General features: G+C 49.8%; 1 protein-coding gene across 9 annotated transcripts in view; it reads right to left on the bottom strand.

Moving 5' to 3' along the window:
• LOC118221208 (centrosomal protein of 170 kDa-like) overlaps positions 1 to 18,249 on the bottom strand; it is a 50,371-nt gene that overhangs the window by 13,754 nt on the left and 18,368 nt on the right. Inside the window, exons 7-15 of one of the 9 annotated variants that reach the window (XM_035406047.1) lie at positions 18,018 to 18,155; positions 13,649 to 14,143; positions 11,100 to 11,653; positions 9,028 to 9,156; positions 7,893 to 8,022; positions 5,873 to 7,405; positions 4,847 to 4,897; positions 3,146 to 3,386; positions 1,603 to 1,783 (exon numbers count right to left, since the gene is read on the bottom strand). In XM_035406047.1, the coding sequence (XP_035261938.1) occupies positions 1,603 to 1,783; positions 3,146 to 3,386; positions 4,847 to 4,897; positions 5,873 to 7,405; positions 7,893 to 8,022; positions 9,028 to 9,156; positions 11,100 to 11,653; positions 13,649 to 14,143; positions 18,018 to 18,155 (3,452 nt within the window). Of the gene's footprint in view, positions 1 to 1,602; positions 1,784 to 3,145; positions 3,387 to 4,846; positions 4,898 to 5,872; positions 7,406 to 7,892; positions 8,023 to 9,027; positions 9,157 to 11,099; positions 11,654 to 13,648; positions 14,144 to 14,903; positions 15,236 to 18,017; positions 18,156 to 18,249 lie in introns of those variants that run through there. The other 8 variants (XM_035406051.1, XM_035406048.1, XM_035406053.1 and 5 more) reach the window with 8 other exon arrangements.

Below are 18,249 nucleotides of genomic sequence, written 5' to 3'. Positions count from 1 at the left end.
TTTTTGTTGGCGTGATTCTGTTTTCCTAAAAACAGCAACACCAGCAGCTGCTGCTGCCAATGATCGGATCTGTAGCCTCACTGGAAGCTGAACTTTTTTATGAGTTTGACGGAAGCATGAGAAAAATTATGGGATGGAACAGGAAGCAGAAACTGACAGATTTTGGATGCACTTCTTCCCCCTTCACAAGCCAACACCACTGCATGTTCCCGCATTCCCGTCACACATTCCCACACTCCTGCCACACATTCCCATCACACATTCCCACATTCCTGCCACATTCCCACCACAAATTCCCACATTCCCGCCACACATTCCCACTTTCCCACCACACATTCCATCACATTCTCACATTCTTGCCACACATTACCATATTCCCAGCACACATTTTTCCATTCCCACCACACAAATTCCTACATTCCCATTACAAATTCCCGCATTCCCACCACAAATTCCCGCATTCCCCCAGCACATTTCCGCATTCCCACCGCAAATTCCCGCATTCCCCCAGCACATTTCCGCATTCCCACCGCAAATTCCCGCATTCCCCCAGCACATTTCCGCATTCCCACCGCAAATTCCCGCATTCCCCCAGCACATTTCCGCATTCCCACCACAAATTCCAGCATTCCCCCAGCACATTTCCGCATTCCCACCACAATTTCCCACATTCCCGCCACACATTCCCGGGAAAGCGCTTAGTTTTTGTTAGAGGGAGTTGGAAACAAGGGTGAACACAACATTAAAAGCAGAGAAGAGAAAATTAAATGAGATTTTTATAAAAATGTAGGGAAATGATCTGCCTCAAAAAATGGCCTAAAGCATGATGCGTGAATAAATGGCCCTACAGCAGGATGGAAAACAAAGCCATGTCCCTTTCGCCCATCCATGTATGACATGGAGTTATAAACATGCACAGGTTTCTGTGTGCATGACTCCAAACAGGAGGCTTCTTTAGTGTAAATGATACTGTAGCAGCAGTCCTTTTGTATTGGCCACAGACATGAGCAGAAGCACGGCCATGTTTGAAGCCTGACTCTGAAGGTGGTCTGTACACCACACACCCAGAAGCCCAACATCCCATCTTTACCTCCCATTCTTGGAGCAATACGGAATATTAATTCTCAACATTCTGTTTAGAATTCTCTCTTGCTACAGCCTTGCTGTTTATGTGATTATTTTACTTTAGAAGCATATTTATTAAAACTTTAATTTGATAGATGTGGGATGTCTACAGGCCCCAGGAGTTTATTTCATCCAGCTGTTTCCGTATGTTTGGTTTGTTTGCTGTAATTTATATTATATTCAATTTCATAAAACAAAGAAAAGTTTTTTTGTTGACGTTTTTTCTCAAACGTCAACTTAAAATAAGCAGAAATAAAACTAAAACTTACCTATTCAAACTGACCTAAAGTGAAAGTAAACTATGTAGAGTCCATGTCTACATTTTTATAAAAGTGGAGGAGAAGGAGGAAAAGCAACAGAGGGAACACGGGGGGAAAAGAGAGAGAGGGAGAGAGGGACAGAGGGAGGGAGAGAGGGAAGGACAGAGGGGGAAGGGGAATAAAGGACCTGGATGGAGCCCTCCTGAGCTGGGCCTACCTCTTCCCTGGTGTCTAGGGCGGAGCCGGGCGTGGTCGCTGCGGTGCTTACTGTGGTGCTGGGCGCGGTGCCAGAGGAGCTGACAGAGTCGATCTCGCCCGCCACGTCGTGGATCTCCCGCGCCAGCATTGCCAGATCCTTCGCCAGGTCCTGGCTGATCCTGCGCACACAGGGAAATAACCTATTACACATCAGAGGGGTCCTCACAGGGAAATATAAACTATTACATATCCGAGGGGTCCTCACAGGGAAATAACCTATTACACATCAGAGGGGTCCTCACAGGGAAATAACCTATTACACATCAGAGGGGTCCTCACAGGGAAATAACCTATTACACATCAGAGGGGTCCTCACAGGGGAATAACCTATTACACATCAGAGGGGTCCTCACAGGGAAATATAAACTATTACATATCCGAGGGGTCCTCACAGGGAAATATAACCTATTACACATCAGAGGGGTCCTCACAGGGAAATATAAACTACTACATATCCGAGGGGTCCTCACAGGGAAATATAAACTACTACATATCCGAGGGGTCCTCACAGGGAAATATAACCTATTACACATCAGAGGGGTCCTCACAGGGAAATATAAACTACTACATATCCGAGGGGTCCTCACAGGGAAATATAAACTACTACATATCCGAGGGGTCCTCACAGGGAAATATAAACTATTACACATCAGAGGGGTCCTCACAGGGGAATATAAACTATTACATATCCGAGGGGTCCTCACAGGGAAATATAAACTATTACATATCCGAGGGGTCCTCACAGGGGAATATAAACTATTACACATCAGAGGGGTCCTCACAGGGAAATATAACCTATTACACATCAGAGGGGTCCTCACAGGGAAATATAAACTATTACATATCCGAGGGGTCCTTACTGTACAGGCGTACAGCCAGATACTATCCACCTGAATTGTTATATTGGTTGTTGTTTCCAGTAGTCATGGTTTGAGTTGTTCCATGTTGGGCACTGAAATTCCACTAGATGACACTGATTTTACAGAGCATTGATATATTTACAGAGCAAATGTATAATTTTCCTATTGCTTTTTATTTTTTTGGTGTGGCAGTAGGACAGGTATAGAATAAAAATAAAACATAGAATATGATTGGGGCAGCCCATAAAGCGATCCAAACCTTACTGCTGTTGCACGGCAGGGCTGCCTCACCAGAAGAAACGAACACAGGCTGCAGTGCAGGGCTACATTAGTGGGCTCACAGCGCCACCCGGTGGCAGACACACAGAATGTGTGTGTGTGTGTGTGTGTGTGAGTGTGCAGATGAGAGCGCGTGAATGTGCGTCCATGCGTGTGTGAGAGAGAGAGTGTCCGCGTGTGTGTGCGTGTATGTGTCCATGCATGTGTGTGTGTCTGTGTGTGTGTGCGCGTATCACAATGTGTTTGTATGCGTCCATGCGTGTGTGTCTGTGTGTTTGTGTGTGTGTGTATGTAATTATGTGTGTATGCGTCTGCGTGTGTGTGTGTGTGTGTGTTCTCATATGGGATGGAGGAGATGAGTACCTGGCGATCTCCTCGCTGTGGGCGGTCCAGTCTCGGATGTACTCCTCCTGCTCCCTCGCACGATGCTTCATCATCCCGGTCCCCGGGCCAGGCGTGGAGGGGGCGGAGCCTCCCAGCCGCACCCCTCTCTGGGCAGAGCCAGGGCGGAGCCGGGCGTGCTTGGAGGGGTGGCGGTTGGAGCCAAACTCATCCTCTGAAGTTGAGGCGTACTCCGGTGGCAAGCGTCTCCAACGATTACTGGCTGAGGTTAGAGGTCAAAGGTGAAAGGGTGATGATCAATAAAAACACCCAAAGAGATTCAGTAGGTCCTGATACTGTTCACTCCAGATCGGATGCTACTCTTTAAGCCAACAGGCTTAAACATGAAAGGCAGGTGTCAAAAAATATACATTTCTCATCACATCCCTTGACAAGCAAATCTAAAGAAACCCGCCAGGCCTCATTTGATGTCCATAATACTGTGGCAGGAGCGTTACTGTTTTAAATTGTAGGACACTGTGTTTTCGTTTTATTAAAATCCACAAACATATGAAATTATAGAGCACCACACTTAATTTATAGGTGATCTAGATAAGGGATTGCACAACATTTGTCATTCACATCTATAAAGGTGGTTAGACAAGGAGAGAAGGCGAATGGTTAGCAAAGTCAACCCATAACATGTAATGTTTTTGCGGGGGGAAAACATCACTTGTAGCAATTCCAAAACCGAGCAGGTAGGAGTTCAGCAGCAAAAATTAGCATGAGCTACAAACTTCATAACAAAATGCATTGGATTGTGAATTCATACAATGCATTTATGGCAATACGCATTTACCCTCATTAAATAAATTACATATAAGTTAGCTTCTTGCATGCAACCCTGGGTTGTCTCTCTGTCCTGACACTCGGTTATGTACCAATGGTGAAAACATCTTGTGGTAGTGTCACCGTGTGGAAGTATGTGAAGAAAGCAGAAGAAAGCAGGAAAGCAGTCTTGGAAGCACACAGGACAAGCGTGTAGAAAATCCCCAGAGAAACCTGCAGTGTTCAACGTGCGCTGCTTGTGTGTTTAGCGTTAGCATTTAGCAGTGATGACAGGGCGCTTCCTCCCTGCATTTTAATGAGATAATTACACCACAAACCAGCCTAGAGCCCCGGCGTGCCATTACAGACGCAATTCAGTGTCCCTTCACTGCGGCAGCCCAAATTAGGAAATAATTAGGGCCATTATTCATATGACATCTCAGAGCAGGATCTGGGGTCAGGTTTTCAGCCTCCGTTAAAAGCTGAAAATTCATCCTGATCCTAGATCAGCAGTCCTATCCTGAAATGTTTACAAATACAGGCCCAGATCTTGTATTTATGGCTTCATTCCACCAGGGGGCAATATAGCACAAACTTTAGCCTACATCACATCAAACTGAATGTAATTGTGGAAGATGCTTTGCTCAGCTCCTGGGTTACAGAAAGCTGCGGGATCAGCCACACTCATTTTTCACTGATCTCAGATGTCATGGGAGGGCTTTTATCACTTTTTAACACACTGAGCATCATACGTCAATGCAGAGAGAGGCCGGCCATCACTGCAGCGCACAACACACAAACACATGCACGCACACAAACACACACACACACACACATTCTCCACACACACACACACACACACACACACACACACACAGGCCTCAGAGAAGCCTGGGGCTCACGCCGGTACTGTACCCAGGGGCTCTTCCACTGCTGGGGCACTTTCAGGGACGGGCTGGGTGCTCTCTGCATGGAACAAGCAACCTTTCGGTCAGTTACCTCTGAACCCTGAACCCTGACCCTCCCCAGACACCAGCCCTCTGGTCAGCATAAGCACAATTAGCTCAGGGGCACCAGCTCAAGTTCGCTATTCATTAAATAATTATAACGATCACAATATTGCCAGAGAAGTGTAAACCTGAGAAGACTTATTTATCTGAAAATCTTAAAAAATGTAATCCATGTATATGATATTACAAATTATATTTTAAAGTATATTATAGAACATATAAATATTTTTGGAAATTTTTGGAACCCCTGATCTAGCTGACAATCTCATCCAGGTCAACCTGTTGTAAAAATCATATAACATTAATATTTTATAATGACAAGAAGTTATGAAGTGTAATACAGAATAAAGTAAAGCATTGTTGAAATGACTGATCAGTTTCAGATCAACCATGAGCAATCAGTAAGTCGAAAGCGAGTCGGGTTAAAGCGCATCCCGGCTGAGGAAGAAACAGAGGAGGGAGGAAGGCGTGGTGTTAGAGGAAGGAGAAAATGTGCTGGTTATTTACAGGAAAGAGAAAGGCGGAGACAGATACAGCAGTCCAGCAGATGCAGAGTCAGAAGCACAGTTTAAAGAGCTGCAGCTCCATGATTAGAAATGTAGCCATTTTCCATCCAATTATGTTGGAAACAAACAAAAGCAAAACAAACTATTTATTCAAAGTGATGGCTGTAAGTTGTGGATCATGCAAATGAAAAATCAATAGAAGTTAATGTACATACAGTGGCAATTTTTCACTTCTTTGGTGATGTATAAATGTCTAAAAGTGTGTGTGCATGTGTGTGTTTGCGTGAGTGTATGTGTGTCTGAGCATGCAAATGTTTGTGTGTGTGTGTGCGTGTGTGTGTTTGCGTCCGTGCGTGCATGCATGCGTGTGTATGTGTGTGTGCGTATATGTGCTAACGACTCCCGCTGTAGTACCCCAGTCTCACCTGAGGGGGAGCCGTGCACTGGGGGGGAGGTGAGCTTGGCCTTGGCGTCGGGCAGCTTGGAGACGCTGTTGGCGCGTGTCCTGGGCGTGGCCGCGGGCCCGGCCCGCAGGCCGAGGCGGAGGAGCGTTTCCGCGGAGACGCGGGCGGGGGCGGGGCTTCCGCGCGCCACCGTGGCCTCGGAGTCGCTGCGGGCGGAGAGCGAGCCCAGGCGGGTCCGCCGCGGCTGCGCCAGGACGTCGATGCGCGACGGAACCTTCCGGCCCGACGGCGGCCGGGACGTGGAGCTGGTAGTGGACACCTCGGACGCCACCGACACCCGGTCCGCGTCCGCCAGCTCCGTGTCGGAGGCGTCGCCGTGCCGCGCCCGCCGCAGGAGAGACGCCCGCGTGGGGCGGGGCCGGGGGAGGGTGGCCGGTTTCCCCGGCAACGGGGCGGGGCTCTGGGGGGCCTTGGAACGCCCGGACTTGCCCGACTCGAACTTGGAATGCAGGAGGTCGTCGGTGGAGGCGAACTGGGCGGGGCCTCGGGCGAGCCCGTGGGCGGAGCCCGTCTCCTGGTCGGAGGAGAGCACGTCCGAGAAGGCGGAGTGCGGGAGGGAGGAAGTGATGTCGTCGTCCGTCAGGTCCAGCGAGGGCTGGCGGCCGCGGTGGCCCGGCTGGGCGGGGCGTCGGGGCTCCGCCCTGCTCTCGGAGGGGCGGAGCTTGGCCTTCCTCTCCAGGCGCTCGCGGGCGTTGGCGTTGGCGGCGGCGCCGCCCTTGGCGGCCGAGCCGGCGGAGCTCTTCTCCCGGTGCAGGCTGGACAGGGTGCGGCGCTTGGGCGTGGCCTTGCGCTCGGCCTCGCCCGCCGCCTGGCTCACCGTGCTGGCCGTGTCGATGTCCGACTCGGGGGAGACCTCGCCCTCGGCGGGGGGGTCGTCGCGCAGCTTGGCCTCCAGGAAGGCCATGACGGCCTGCGTGTCCTTCAGCAGCGCCGAGGTGTCCAGGCTGCCCGAGGAGCCCCGCCGCGGCCCCGCCGCGCCGCCCTGCTGGCCGATGCGGGGAATGAGCTCCAGGGGCACGTTGCCGCTGGGCCTGTCGATGGTGAAGCTGCCCTGCCGGACCAGCGGCTTCCCCTGCTTGTCCTCCCTCCCCTTGCCTGCCCTCTCCCCCGACCGCCTCCTCCGCCCGTCCTCCACCCTCTTCTCCCCCCCGCCACCCGCCGCTCGGCCCGAAGACGGCTTGGAGGACATGCCCCTCTGGGCCCCGCCCCTCTGGGTCACGCCCTTCTGGTCCTTAGCCGCCGCCCCCTCCGCCCGGCCAGCCACGCCCACGGGATCCGGATCCGACTGGCTCTCCTTCTCCTGCGGCTCGGTGTCCTGCTTCTCCCCGATTTCGGAGCGTGGGCCGGGCCCCGGGGGCCCCCGCTGGGTGCCGGGGGGCTTCTCCTCGGCGGGCGGCTGGGGGAGAGTCCTCCGCTTGCGCTCGGTGTGGCTCGACAGCGAGGTCACAGGCGGAGCGGCTTTAACGGAGACCCCAGTCTCTCTGAGCTCGGCCGCTGAAAAGACAGGAAAAATAACAACCAATGTAATTATGCAGGGCTCATGCCAGAGAAATCAAGTCCTACAGTCCTGGAGGGGGCGCTGTGTCTGCAGGTTTAACTCCAGTCCTGGAGGAAAATGCAGAAAACCAGCAGACACTGTAGCTCTGCAGGACTGCAGTATGACACCGGTCTCAGAAACAGGTAACAGTAAATCTAATGTTCTAGGATTATAAAATTCTAATATTCTAAAACTTGCGATACTAATAACTATGACGCACGGGTACACAAAAACACACTGTATTTTGTTACAAAAGACAACAAAATACTCCCCCAGATAAATGTATTTAGAAACAAAATGGTTGAGGTGTAAGTTGGCAATGGTGGCAAAGAGGCATGATTCACACAAAAAACAGAGAGAATAGATAAAGCCAGGGGAGAATGAGAGGTATATGAACACCTTTCTAAACTGGGAGTCATCATGTGCTGTGTGCAGGGGGCTCACCTTTCTCATGATGGACGAATGCTGGAGTCTCTCCTCCGGAACCTTCCGGGTCTGTTCTGGTGTGATTGGCAGCTAAACTGGCCCATTGAGACACCCAGCGGGGACTGCCTACACCAATAAAGTCGTCCGTCTGGGGAAGGGTTCAACATTGTTAGTCCAATCAGAGAGAGAGGCTCATGCACTTAGAACAGATATCCAATCAGAGAAGGAAACTCACGCACTTAGAACAGGATCCAATCAGAGAGAGAGGCTTGTGCACTTAGAACAGGATCCAATCAGAGAGAGAGGCTTGTGCACTTAGAACAGGATCCAATCAGAGAGAGAGGCTTGTGCACTTAGAACAGGATCCAATCAGAGAGAAAGAGACTCATGTTCATCTCCAGCAGAAAAAAAATGTGTGTGTGTACTTATAATATAATAATACGCAACACAATCTTTACACAAACTGGAGCAGAAATAATCTAAAAGAGTAAATACTTTTCCTCTTCACCTTAGTAGGAAAGCAAAACCGGAAAAAAGGGAAGCGTTGTTAAGTAGGTCGGCAGCAGTGGCTAGCCCAGTGGCTAGTGCTAGCGTAGCAAGCGGGTCGACCGAGCCCTCGGGCTCTGGCTCGAATGAGGTCGCCCCAACCCCCCACCCAGGAGCGAGACCTCCTAGCCCGCCCCGGTCTCTCGTGTCACGCGCTCCGCCCCGCGCTTCCTTCCTTAGCGGAGATAAATCGCAAGCGGCGGGTTTGGTTCTCGCCGTCAGCGCAGCTGTAGGAGCCGGCTTTATCCTAAGCGGGCTCCGGGCGTCATAGCGACCCTGCTCGTCGCCGAGCAACGCGGTCAGTCGACACCAGCTGTGGCACATGAGCTGGAAATGGGCGGAGCGGAAATCTTCACCTACACAGTAAACTGATCACTGGTCTCAACTCGCATCACCAAGTTTGTGTTTATTTCAGTAGTGAAATCTCTCTAAATAATCAATTGGCTGGTCATTCCAAAATCATGGTCTGCATAAAGTGCATAATCCGTGCTGATTAAATCAATGGATCTTTACATAATCAGCGATCTTAGTTGTAGTACACATCACGAACATTACAACTGAATTGCGATAAAAATTAAAATAATAATTCATCCCAAAATGAGGTTACCTGGGAGTCGATGTAGTACGTTTTCCTCAGCTCCCCTTTAGCTGCTTTCGGGCGCTCCTTCCCCCCCTCCTGCTGGTGCTCCTGGCATCCCGACCGGACGGGCGCCTGAGCTTCCTCCACGCCAAACACCTGAGTGACACACACGCATACATATACACACAGTCACAGGCACACACACACAAACGTACACACACACACACACACGCACGCACACGCGTGTACGCACACACACAGGCACACACACACACACAAATGTACAGACACACACACACACACGCACACACACGCGTGTACGCACACACACAGGCGCCCACACACACACACACAAAGTCAAAGACTTAAATCATCTGCACAACCTAACAGCACTCTTGCTCACTGCATGTCACGCAGAGCCAAAGCCTGTGAGGTCGAATGTGGGCGTTTCTGATGCCGATCTTTAACCGACCCACCCCCCCCCCCAGCACCGCCTCACAGCAGGTAAACACTTACATCCAGTCATACAGCCCCCATTTATCAAGAGGGACTTACACACCGGAAACCCGAACACTGGAAGGGCAGGCAGACAAAGACCAAGGGAGACACCACGCTAGCAGTGTCACAGCCAATCATAAAAGCACAACGTAGCGGCAAAAGCGCCGCCTCCTCCGTCGCTGCCTGGCGCAGGTGAACAGGGGCAGCGACGTACAAAACCGCAGAAAAGCGCTGGGATTTAACTGTGCGGCATCGACGACAGAGAGACCCGGTCGATGTTCACAGAGTCGCTGTCAGGAGGAGGAACGGAGCCACTTTCGCGGTGAGGGAACCGCCAAGGCGGCTACGGCTAACAGTGCGAGTCCACTTCGCTTCGTTTTCGCCATTTAGCTTTGATCGGCTGCAAACTACGGAAAAGGAACGCGTGCAGGGGCATAATCTACTCATCCGGTAGTTTAAAAGCAAAGGTGACAGCTGCAATCAAATCTAGTGCTTGGGTTTACAGTAGTAGTTCACAGTGCTGTCTGAAATTTCCCGCAAGCGAAATGATATCAAAGCAGGTCAGCACTTAAAATTTGTCTTCAAATGGAAAATACAGTTGACTCAAGTGTGTTTGAAAGCTGAAGTGAACCTGTTCAAAATTATTCAGCCAAAGCGGGGCTAAGTCAAAGAACCAAGCCATATTTTATCAGCAAAAAAGAGGACCGTGCAATAAACCAGAGAACCAGAGGACCGTGCAATAAACCAGAGAACTGCAGGACTTATAAGCACTGTTTCCATAGTTACACATTTTAGAGAGCCGTTCTGTCTGGCGGTTTCTTAAGACCTTAAAATTTTTTCCCCAACTAAATTGATTTATTTCACATACAGATAGAGACTTGTGTACACAAATCTACACTAATGTGGATACTGGCTAGACGGCACTTTTCATAACTCATCATTATTTGCCCTGTCCCGTATAGGCTAACTCCGTACAGGACAGACCTAATAAATACTGACAGAAAAGGATCACATGTACAGTCTTCTTCTGTCGGGCTGTACCCAGTCTTAAAACACACACAGTTGGGCCAAAATTAATATGAACTCCTAGCAAGAACAATTTATTTCATGATAATTTCTTTGACATTATTTAAGTGAAATACATTTTAAAATACATGGAATTAATAGGAAACGTACGTTGTACTTTTCTTACACTCCAGAAACAAGACATTATGCTGCAGAAACAACAAAACACATGTACACATAAAAATACATGCAATTAAAAAGATCAATACTGAATTAATATCAGATACGCTGTTCACTGAAGCAGAAGCACGGACAACTACTCCATAGATTCAGTAATATTGACAAATATTAACTGTAACCCCGAGACAGTTGAAAATCAATGTCCTATGCACAATCCTGTAATGAAATAATTTTTCAAAATGTTTCTTTTAAAAAATTATTTTACTATAGGATTGTGTTAAGAAGGACCCTTTTGGATTAAGTCCACCGACGACTAGAGAACTGTGGTAAACACAGCCAAGCGGGTGAAAGTGAGTCTCAAGCAGGATCATTTTACAGCTTCACTTTACTGCATGAGTAATAACCCAGCGACCTACCTTGTCAATCATCCGACGCGCCTCCGCCTCCTCAGGGTTCTGGTTCTCCAGCTCGATGGTGTAGGTCCCCTTGTCGCTCAGATCGTCCTCGGGGGGGTCCCTGTCGCCGGGGCGGGGGGGTTTGGGGGCGTCGTCGCCGGGGCTGGTCTGCAGCCCGACGCTGGCCGAGCTCCAGGCCGGACTGCCCTCCTCCGATTTCTGCTTGAGTGGCAGCCGGCCGGCGCCGTGCGGTGAGACCCCGCCTCTGTGGTCTCCGGCGGGGGCGGAGCCTTTGGGCCTGGAGGACCCCTCCCCGGCCGCGCCCCCGGCCGCGCCCCCTGCCACGCCCCCGACCCCGCCGGCCGCCTGGGAGAAGGAGTAGGAGCGCTGCTTGCGGGGGTTGTCCTCGTCGTAAAACTCGATGGTGAAGGTGGTCCTACTGGAGCCCGCCTGCCCCTGGCTGCCCCCGTGCTGCCCCGCCCGCAGACGCTGTTCTAGCGCCGCCCTCCTGGTGTTGAAGCGGTGCCCCGCCCCGTTCTCAGAGTCGCTCTGCGTGCCGTCCGAGTGCTTGCTCCCTGAGAGAGACAGAGACAGAGAGAGAGATGAGGAGAAAATTCAAAAAATAACACGGAGCCAACAGAAACAGCAACCAACCGTATTCTTCCTTTCTGGGTATCACCCGCTAAGGCCACACCCTAATCCCACTGTGTCCTATAAGAGGCAAGCATGACGCATGGCCGACGCCTTCGATGTTTCAGTCGCCACTGTGTTGCTGAGAAAAGAAAAAGGAGTACAACAAGGCTGCTGGTCTGCCTGTCTGTGCTCATGCTTCACCAGTCAGAACAGTCCTCTTCACCTTGTAGCCCAGTTCAGCTCAGCAGATCGGGCAACGATGGTGCGTTTACGTAAATCGTAAAATGTTTCTCAGAAGACTCGCGGTGTGCAATCCGCATCAAAACCACAGCGAGAAGATAAAACGACTGTTTCCATAGTAACAGGCTACGAGGTGGCTGAGCGCACTCCCTCTCCTCCGCGCACGGTGAACTCCAGCACTCACGTGCTAAATCTCAGACACCACCACGGCCATCGGCACAGGTGGGTATACCGCGGCGAACAACGATTTCTCCTAAAAACATTTCAATTCCATCTTGTTAGATGATGATGATTTTTCTGTGATCAGAACTGACCAGAGGAAGAGCAAAGATCCTCACACACAAAAAAGCTCAGTCTCTTCCCCCCTCCAGAACAGAAGTAGTGAGGCTGAAATGATGAAGACAGGCTGAGAGCAGGGGAATGGGGGGGGGGGGGGGTTGGTGGTGGCAGGGGGGGGGCACGGTCGGGAAGAGTGTGCAGTCTTGGGTAGACAACAGTCCTGATCTTTCCCGGCACAGTTCCCTCCAGCACAGCACACAGCGGGCTCCGATTGGCCGGTCGCTGACAACCAGCACGGCATGTTGGGGCTCTGATTGGCCGGCCCCAGACAAAGCCTCTCTTTGGTCTCTGAGTGGGGTTAGCTCACGCTCCGTGCCTCCGGGCGCCTGTCTCTCAGCCACGGCTCGTCAGGCCACGCCCCCTGCCCTCTCAGCCAGTCACACGCGCTGAAGTCACGCTCACACGGCTGTCGGCGCTAACGATGCTCGCTCTGCACGGCAACGGAACCCGGTTTACCTTTCCTGTGCTACAGAGGTACTGCACAACAACATTCACATTCGGGTATTTAGCAAACTCTCTGACCCACAGTGGCTTATGAAAATGCAAAGCCAAGAAATGATGCCAAGCCAACAGCAGTATTCATCGCATTTAAACCTAAAACATTAAGCGCTATATCAGTGCTTGAAGGAGATAGCGTGCTTTTAAGTAGCAAATTAAATCATGTGTTATAACTAGCCTATAACAAGTATTCTAACAACCATGGTGCAAACCAGATCACGGTCAAGTAACTGTCTGAACTTTAGATACCAGTGAAATTCTTGCAGATAACTGACTGCCTTCAAAGAACTATCTAAGAAACATATTTTTTGACCAGTATTTTGAAAACAATTCTTCCTTTGTATGTCCGTAGATATTGATTAGTGGCAAGTTTCACTGAAAATTCCCTGAGATCAGCAAATGTCAAACATGTATCAAAAGCACAAATACCAAACAGGCACGTTAAATACTTCAAACAACTTTTTGATCCAGGTCTGTTGCAAAGGAGCAGCACCACAATTCCATAGGCCTTTCCCCCCCGGCCTCCTCTTTGCCAGCTCATCCACACAGCACAATTTGAGCAGTTTCCTGTGTGCCCAGGGCCACAGAGACATGATGTGTCAAACAGACTTCCTGTTGGTCACGACCCTGCCAGGAAGCTGGAAACGCAGAGTGCGAGTATGCCCCTCAGTCAGCTCACCCTCAACCCTGGTCCTGCAGAGCTGCAGGTTCTGACATTAAGTTGTTAAAAATACATGTTTGAACTGCGGTACAAAAACAGAACTGAAGCTCCCAGGCAGTAGGTCGTGGGTTCGACTCCCAGCTGGGGCACAGCCACTGTTCGCTTTGAGCCTGTGCAGGAGTACAGGAGAGACCCTCACCTTTGAGCCTGTGCAGGTGCACAGGTACGTCGCTCTTGATGCTCTTGCTGTCTTCCTCAGTGGACTCCATGCGGGCGAGGGGCGGGTCGTTCTGGGCCAGCCAATCGGCCACCTTGCTCTCGGCGGCGATCATGGCGGCCTGCAGGGTGCTGAGCTCGCCCCCTCCCTGCTGGGGGGACCTCCGGGGGCGGAACCGGGGCTCCGGGGCACGGGCGTCGGGGGTGTGCTTGGTCACGTGATCGCGGATCTTCACCTTCCCCGGGGATGCGTCATCGAACTCGATGGTGAAGGAGGCGTGGCCCTGGCTGGCGGCCTCGGTGCTGGCGCTGGCTGTTGCCGGGGCGACGACCCCGCTCTCCGTGTCCTTGGTGGGCACCTCGTGGATGCTGCACTCCGCCATCAGAGACTCCTTGGTGGGGATCTCAAAGTAGCTGGGCTCCTGGCCTGCGGGGCACAGGCTGCCCCCCTCCTTACTCTTATGGGGATCTCTGCTGTCTGTGGGTTTAGAGAGGATTGGTCAGTACTGTGGGTTCATAGCGGGTTGGTCAGTACTTTGGGCTTAGAAAGGGTGGGTCAGTACTGTGGATTCAGAGAGGGTTGGCAAATGACCAATTTTACAAAGGATTAAAATAAAGGTTTTACTTAAATAAATAATATTGAATTTTTTGGAATAAGCATGAGTGCATCTTAAAAACGACAGCTCAAAGCATTACATAGGACAGATTTGTGCCAAGAAAGTGAGCATTCTGTTTATATTTCACATCTTCACATTATTAATTTAAAAATATTTTCACCAAATATTTTGCCAAACTGAGGCATAGATGCAAGGCAAGTGAAGCCTATGGCTTCGATTAGCTTTCATTCCTTTTAACCGAACCGAAAGGTCCCCCACGGCACTGCTATCTGTGTGCAACACCAGCTGCGAGAACTGCTGTGAATCATCAATTTAAAAACAGGGGGAAGTGCACAATCTGCAGAAACTGGGTTTCAAGATCACTCACAGAGCCACACTGCACAATCCCCTCCACACCAGGAGTAAATCAAATCAAGCACTAATATACTACATAGTACATAGAGCAACAGTAACATCTGAGTACACAGAAAAATAAAAAGGTACTGAAAAGATACCCCTGATCTCCTACAGTATGTAGCCCAAATGTTTGTTTTTTTTAACAATTGACTGTACAACTTGTACACATAATGTGTTTTCCAGTGAATATCATAACACCAGAACATATCTTAAGGAATATCATACCTTTACAATTGTATAGATGAAGCCTACCGGATTACTGCAGTTGAAGTTCATGCATGCCACATGATCCAGAAATTTCTAAAGTTAACCCACAGGAAGTGAACCTGATGCATCTCAGCTCATCCTCAAGATGAAAACCGCAAAACTGCCAACGCGGAATCTGCGGGAGGCAACCTACGGTGCGAATTCAGCTCCAACAACCTCAGTCAAGCCACTGTGTGGAAATACATGGAGAGAGCAAGACTTTCCAGAAATATGAAAATGAAAAGGACAAAAGAGATCTCACAGAACTTCCTGTTTTTTTTTTTTTATAAATGGAGCCAGCCTCCTGCTTCCTGTTCCTACTGGTCAGGCTTCAGAAAAAAAAAAAAAAAAAAAATCACATGATGATGGAAGGAAGAGGACCCCCTGCAAGCCCAGAGCGACCTGTCAGTGTAATCCCAGGGGACTGCAATCCCAGAATTCTCTGCTGCAGCCCAGCACACACAGGTCACTGTAACAAATACTAGACCTCATCTGTGTGAGGCTGAGAGGTGGAGTGAAGGGGTGACCCTGCCCCAAATCAGTGAGGGTAAATCTCATGCTCCTATCGTCCAAAAAAAAACAACACTTCGAGTTTGATCTCAATTCCACATCATTGGCAACATGCAAAGAACTCACATGAGGCAGAAATTCTCTAAATTCTGTTCTGAAACTCCTCTCATACGATGCTGAAATTCTCTAAATGCTGTCCTAAAACCTTCCTCTCATAGAAAGCTGAAATAGTGTAAATAATGTTCAAAGGCTACAACTCACAGCAGTGGAGACAAATAGCAGAAGGATCGGCCAATGAGAGCTCCTGATTACAGAGGCTGAGTGTTTGTATGCAGCTGCTGAGTGCTGACAAACAATAACCACACAGAGTACGCTGCGCACACACACACACACACACACACACACCCGCACACAGACACAAGCACACACGCCCACACGCAGACACACACACACGCACGCCCGCACACAGACACAAGCATGCACGCCCACACGCAGACACACACACATGCATGCACACACACAAAAACAGACACACACACATGCATGCACACACATGCATGCATACACGCATACACATACACACATGCCCGCACGCACACAGAAACAGACACACTCACACACACACGCATGCACACACAGGCACGCACACATGCATGCACATATACAGACGCATACAGACACATGCACACAGACACACACACATTACAATTCAACAGTCATACAGTCTGAAGGGAAAGGGCAGGGTATTACAGGAATTCTGCTTTGAGGTAATGTTGTATGAGCACCTTGATAATTCCCAGTGGAGCTCAGTGACCTCATATCCAGAATACACTTCATCTCCACAGACCTTCAGGATCACAAAGAAACACTCTAAGCAACTCCCACCGGTAACTAAGCAACTGTTTCCGGTAACTAGGCAACTGCCTCTGGTAAGTCATATTTCCTGTTCTTAATTTCACAATCGGACAATCAAAAAGAGGGAAAGTGGTCTGCATTCTGTGACCTTGCGCCCCCGCTTCCCAGAATGCCGCTCTCCGTCCAAGTGGAACTCAATCAGAAATCCCCTGGACTTACGGACTTACTACACAGGAGGCTCAGGTTTTATCATTTCTTGGGTGCAAAAACTTGTTATTTCAAGTAGAAATCATTCAGAATTCTATCAGCCATTTCCCATACACTGACCGGTTTTCCATCATCGTGATGAGCAGACATCTGAATATAACTTGTAAGGCTACCAAATTTATTACTGTCACCAGCAGAATATACTGAATATAGGCTAACCCTACGTGTCCCCGGGGGTCACTAGCATTTGTCTTTAGTTGTTGAACATTCTTTGCCCGTGTCAGCTGTCAGTACCAAAGCTCTTTATGTTTGTAAGTGTGTGTGCCTGTTTGCATGTGTGTGTGTGTGTGTGTGTGTGTATATGTATGTGTGTGTATGTGTGTGTGTGTGCCTGCATATGTGCTCGCGAGTTCATGACAAAAGTCCCTCTGCCTCTTTGGAAAATGAATATAAACAGCGATTCCTTGCATTCTGAGAGAATTTCTGCTAGAACTGTGACATTATTTATTAGCATGCCTGACCAAGCCCACAGGCCTCAGGGTAACTCTGCTGCCTGGGGCTGAGTTCACGAGGCTCCGTTTGAGAAGCTTCTGTGACTCTGCAGAAGAAAGGGGGTAGCCTGCGGACCGGGGTTGGTGGGGGGGGGGGGGGGGGGGGGGGCGGGGGTGTGAAGATCCCGCCTGCGCGTTCCGCTTCCCCCACACCGGGTCAAAGGCCCGTCTCTCCCACTGCGCTAATCCGCCAAAATCTCTCATTATCCCCAACCCCGTTACTCCTGAGCTGCCAAAGTTAAGGAGATTCCTGCCCTCCGGACACACGGAAACGAGAAAGACACCATTCTGCCTTTTCCTTCTATCATAACCCAACCACCCGGGATGAGCGTCCCACAAGTCCTTACATTCTTCACTCAACAATCTGTTCTTATACAATAGATAACACTTCTACATCGGAGAAAAACATTCAGCCGAAACAGGTTCAGTGTCTTTAAACTTCACTACAGCCGTTCCACTGCATTTCAAACAACCCTTCTACAGCGTTGTAGCTAAATTTAACACACACGACACTTCATGTTCACCGACTTATGTACAGCATTACATCAAAGCTGCTCACAGAATTCTACCATTTCTGGTGTGTGGTTAAAATACTGAGACTGACTGGGAAGCTCTTCTTCCTGGTTTGAAGCTCGCCCAAGCTTTTGCGCCGAGAAAACGTGGCATAAATTGCTGACAGAATTCAACAAAATATAAAACATCTCCAAAATAAAAATCTAAATGGTGGAGGTGTGGGCTGCTTTGCAAGTGGTACAGGGGTATAAACTGTATAAATAGAGGAGCACATCCCGTTTTAGACATGAAACGCATATTTGAAATACTGCACACTAACTATCCGTCCTCACTAACAACACATGGAGCTGGTGGAAGTACCAGATAAATGAGCACTATTGGTATGATGGTGGCTTAATCAAGATCCTTTCTGAGACCTGCAATACCAAACTTGGCCAGCAGGCGGTAATGGTCTTACCTGATGTGCCACTCTCCTGTTTCCTGCCAGTTGTTCTGGCTTCCTGCTTGAAGGAATTCTCATCGTCAGCATCGCCATCGCCCCACCAAGATGGCTGCCCGTACAGAGGCGTCCCACGATGCAGTGCGGCCAAGTCTCCTGGAGTCAAATGGAAATGAACAGTTGGCGAGTCGTTGACATCACTGCCCATGGATGGAAGCATTAGCAGTGGATTTATGAGATACTCCAGGAA

Source organism: Anguilla anguilla, chromosome 2 (assembly GCF_013347855.1).
Source record: "Anguilla anguilla isolate fAngAng1 chromosome 2, fAngAng1.pri, whole genome shotgun sequence".
Lineage (NCBI taxonomy): Eukaryota > Metazoa > Chordata > Actinopteri > Anguilliformes > Anguillidae > Anguilla > Anguilla anguilla.
Note: the sequence above shows the minus strand (reverse complement) of the source record. Positions and strands in the feature narration are given on the sequence as shown.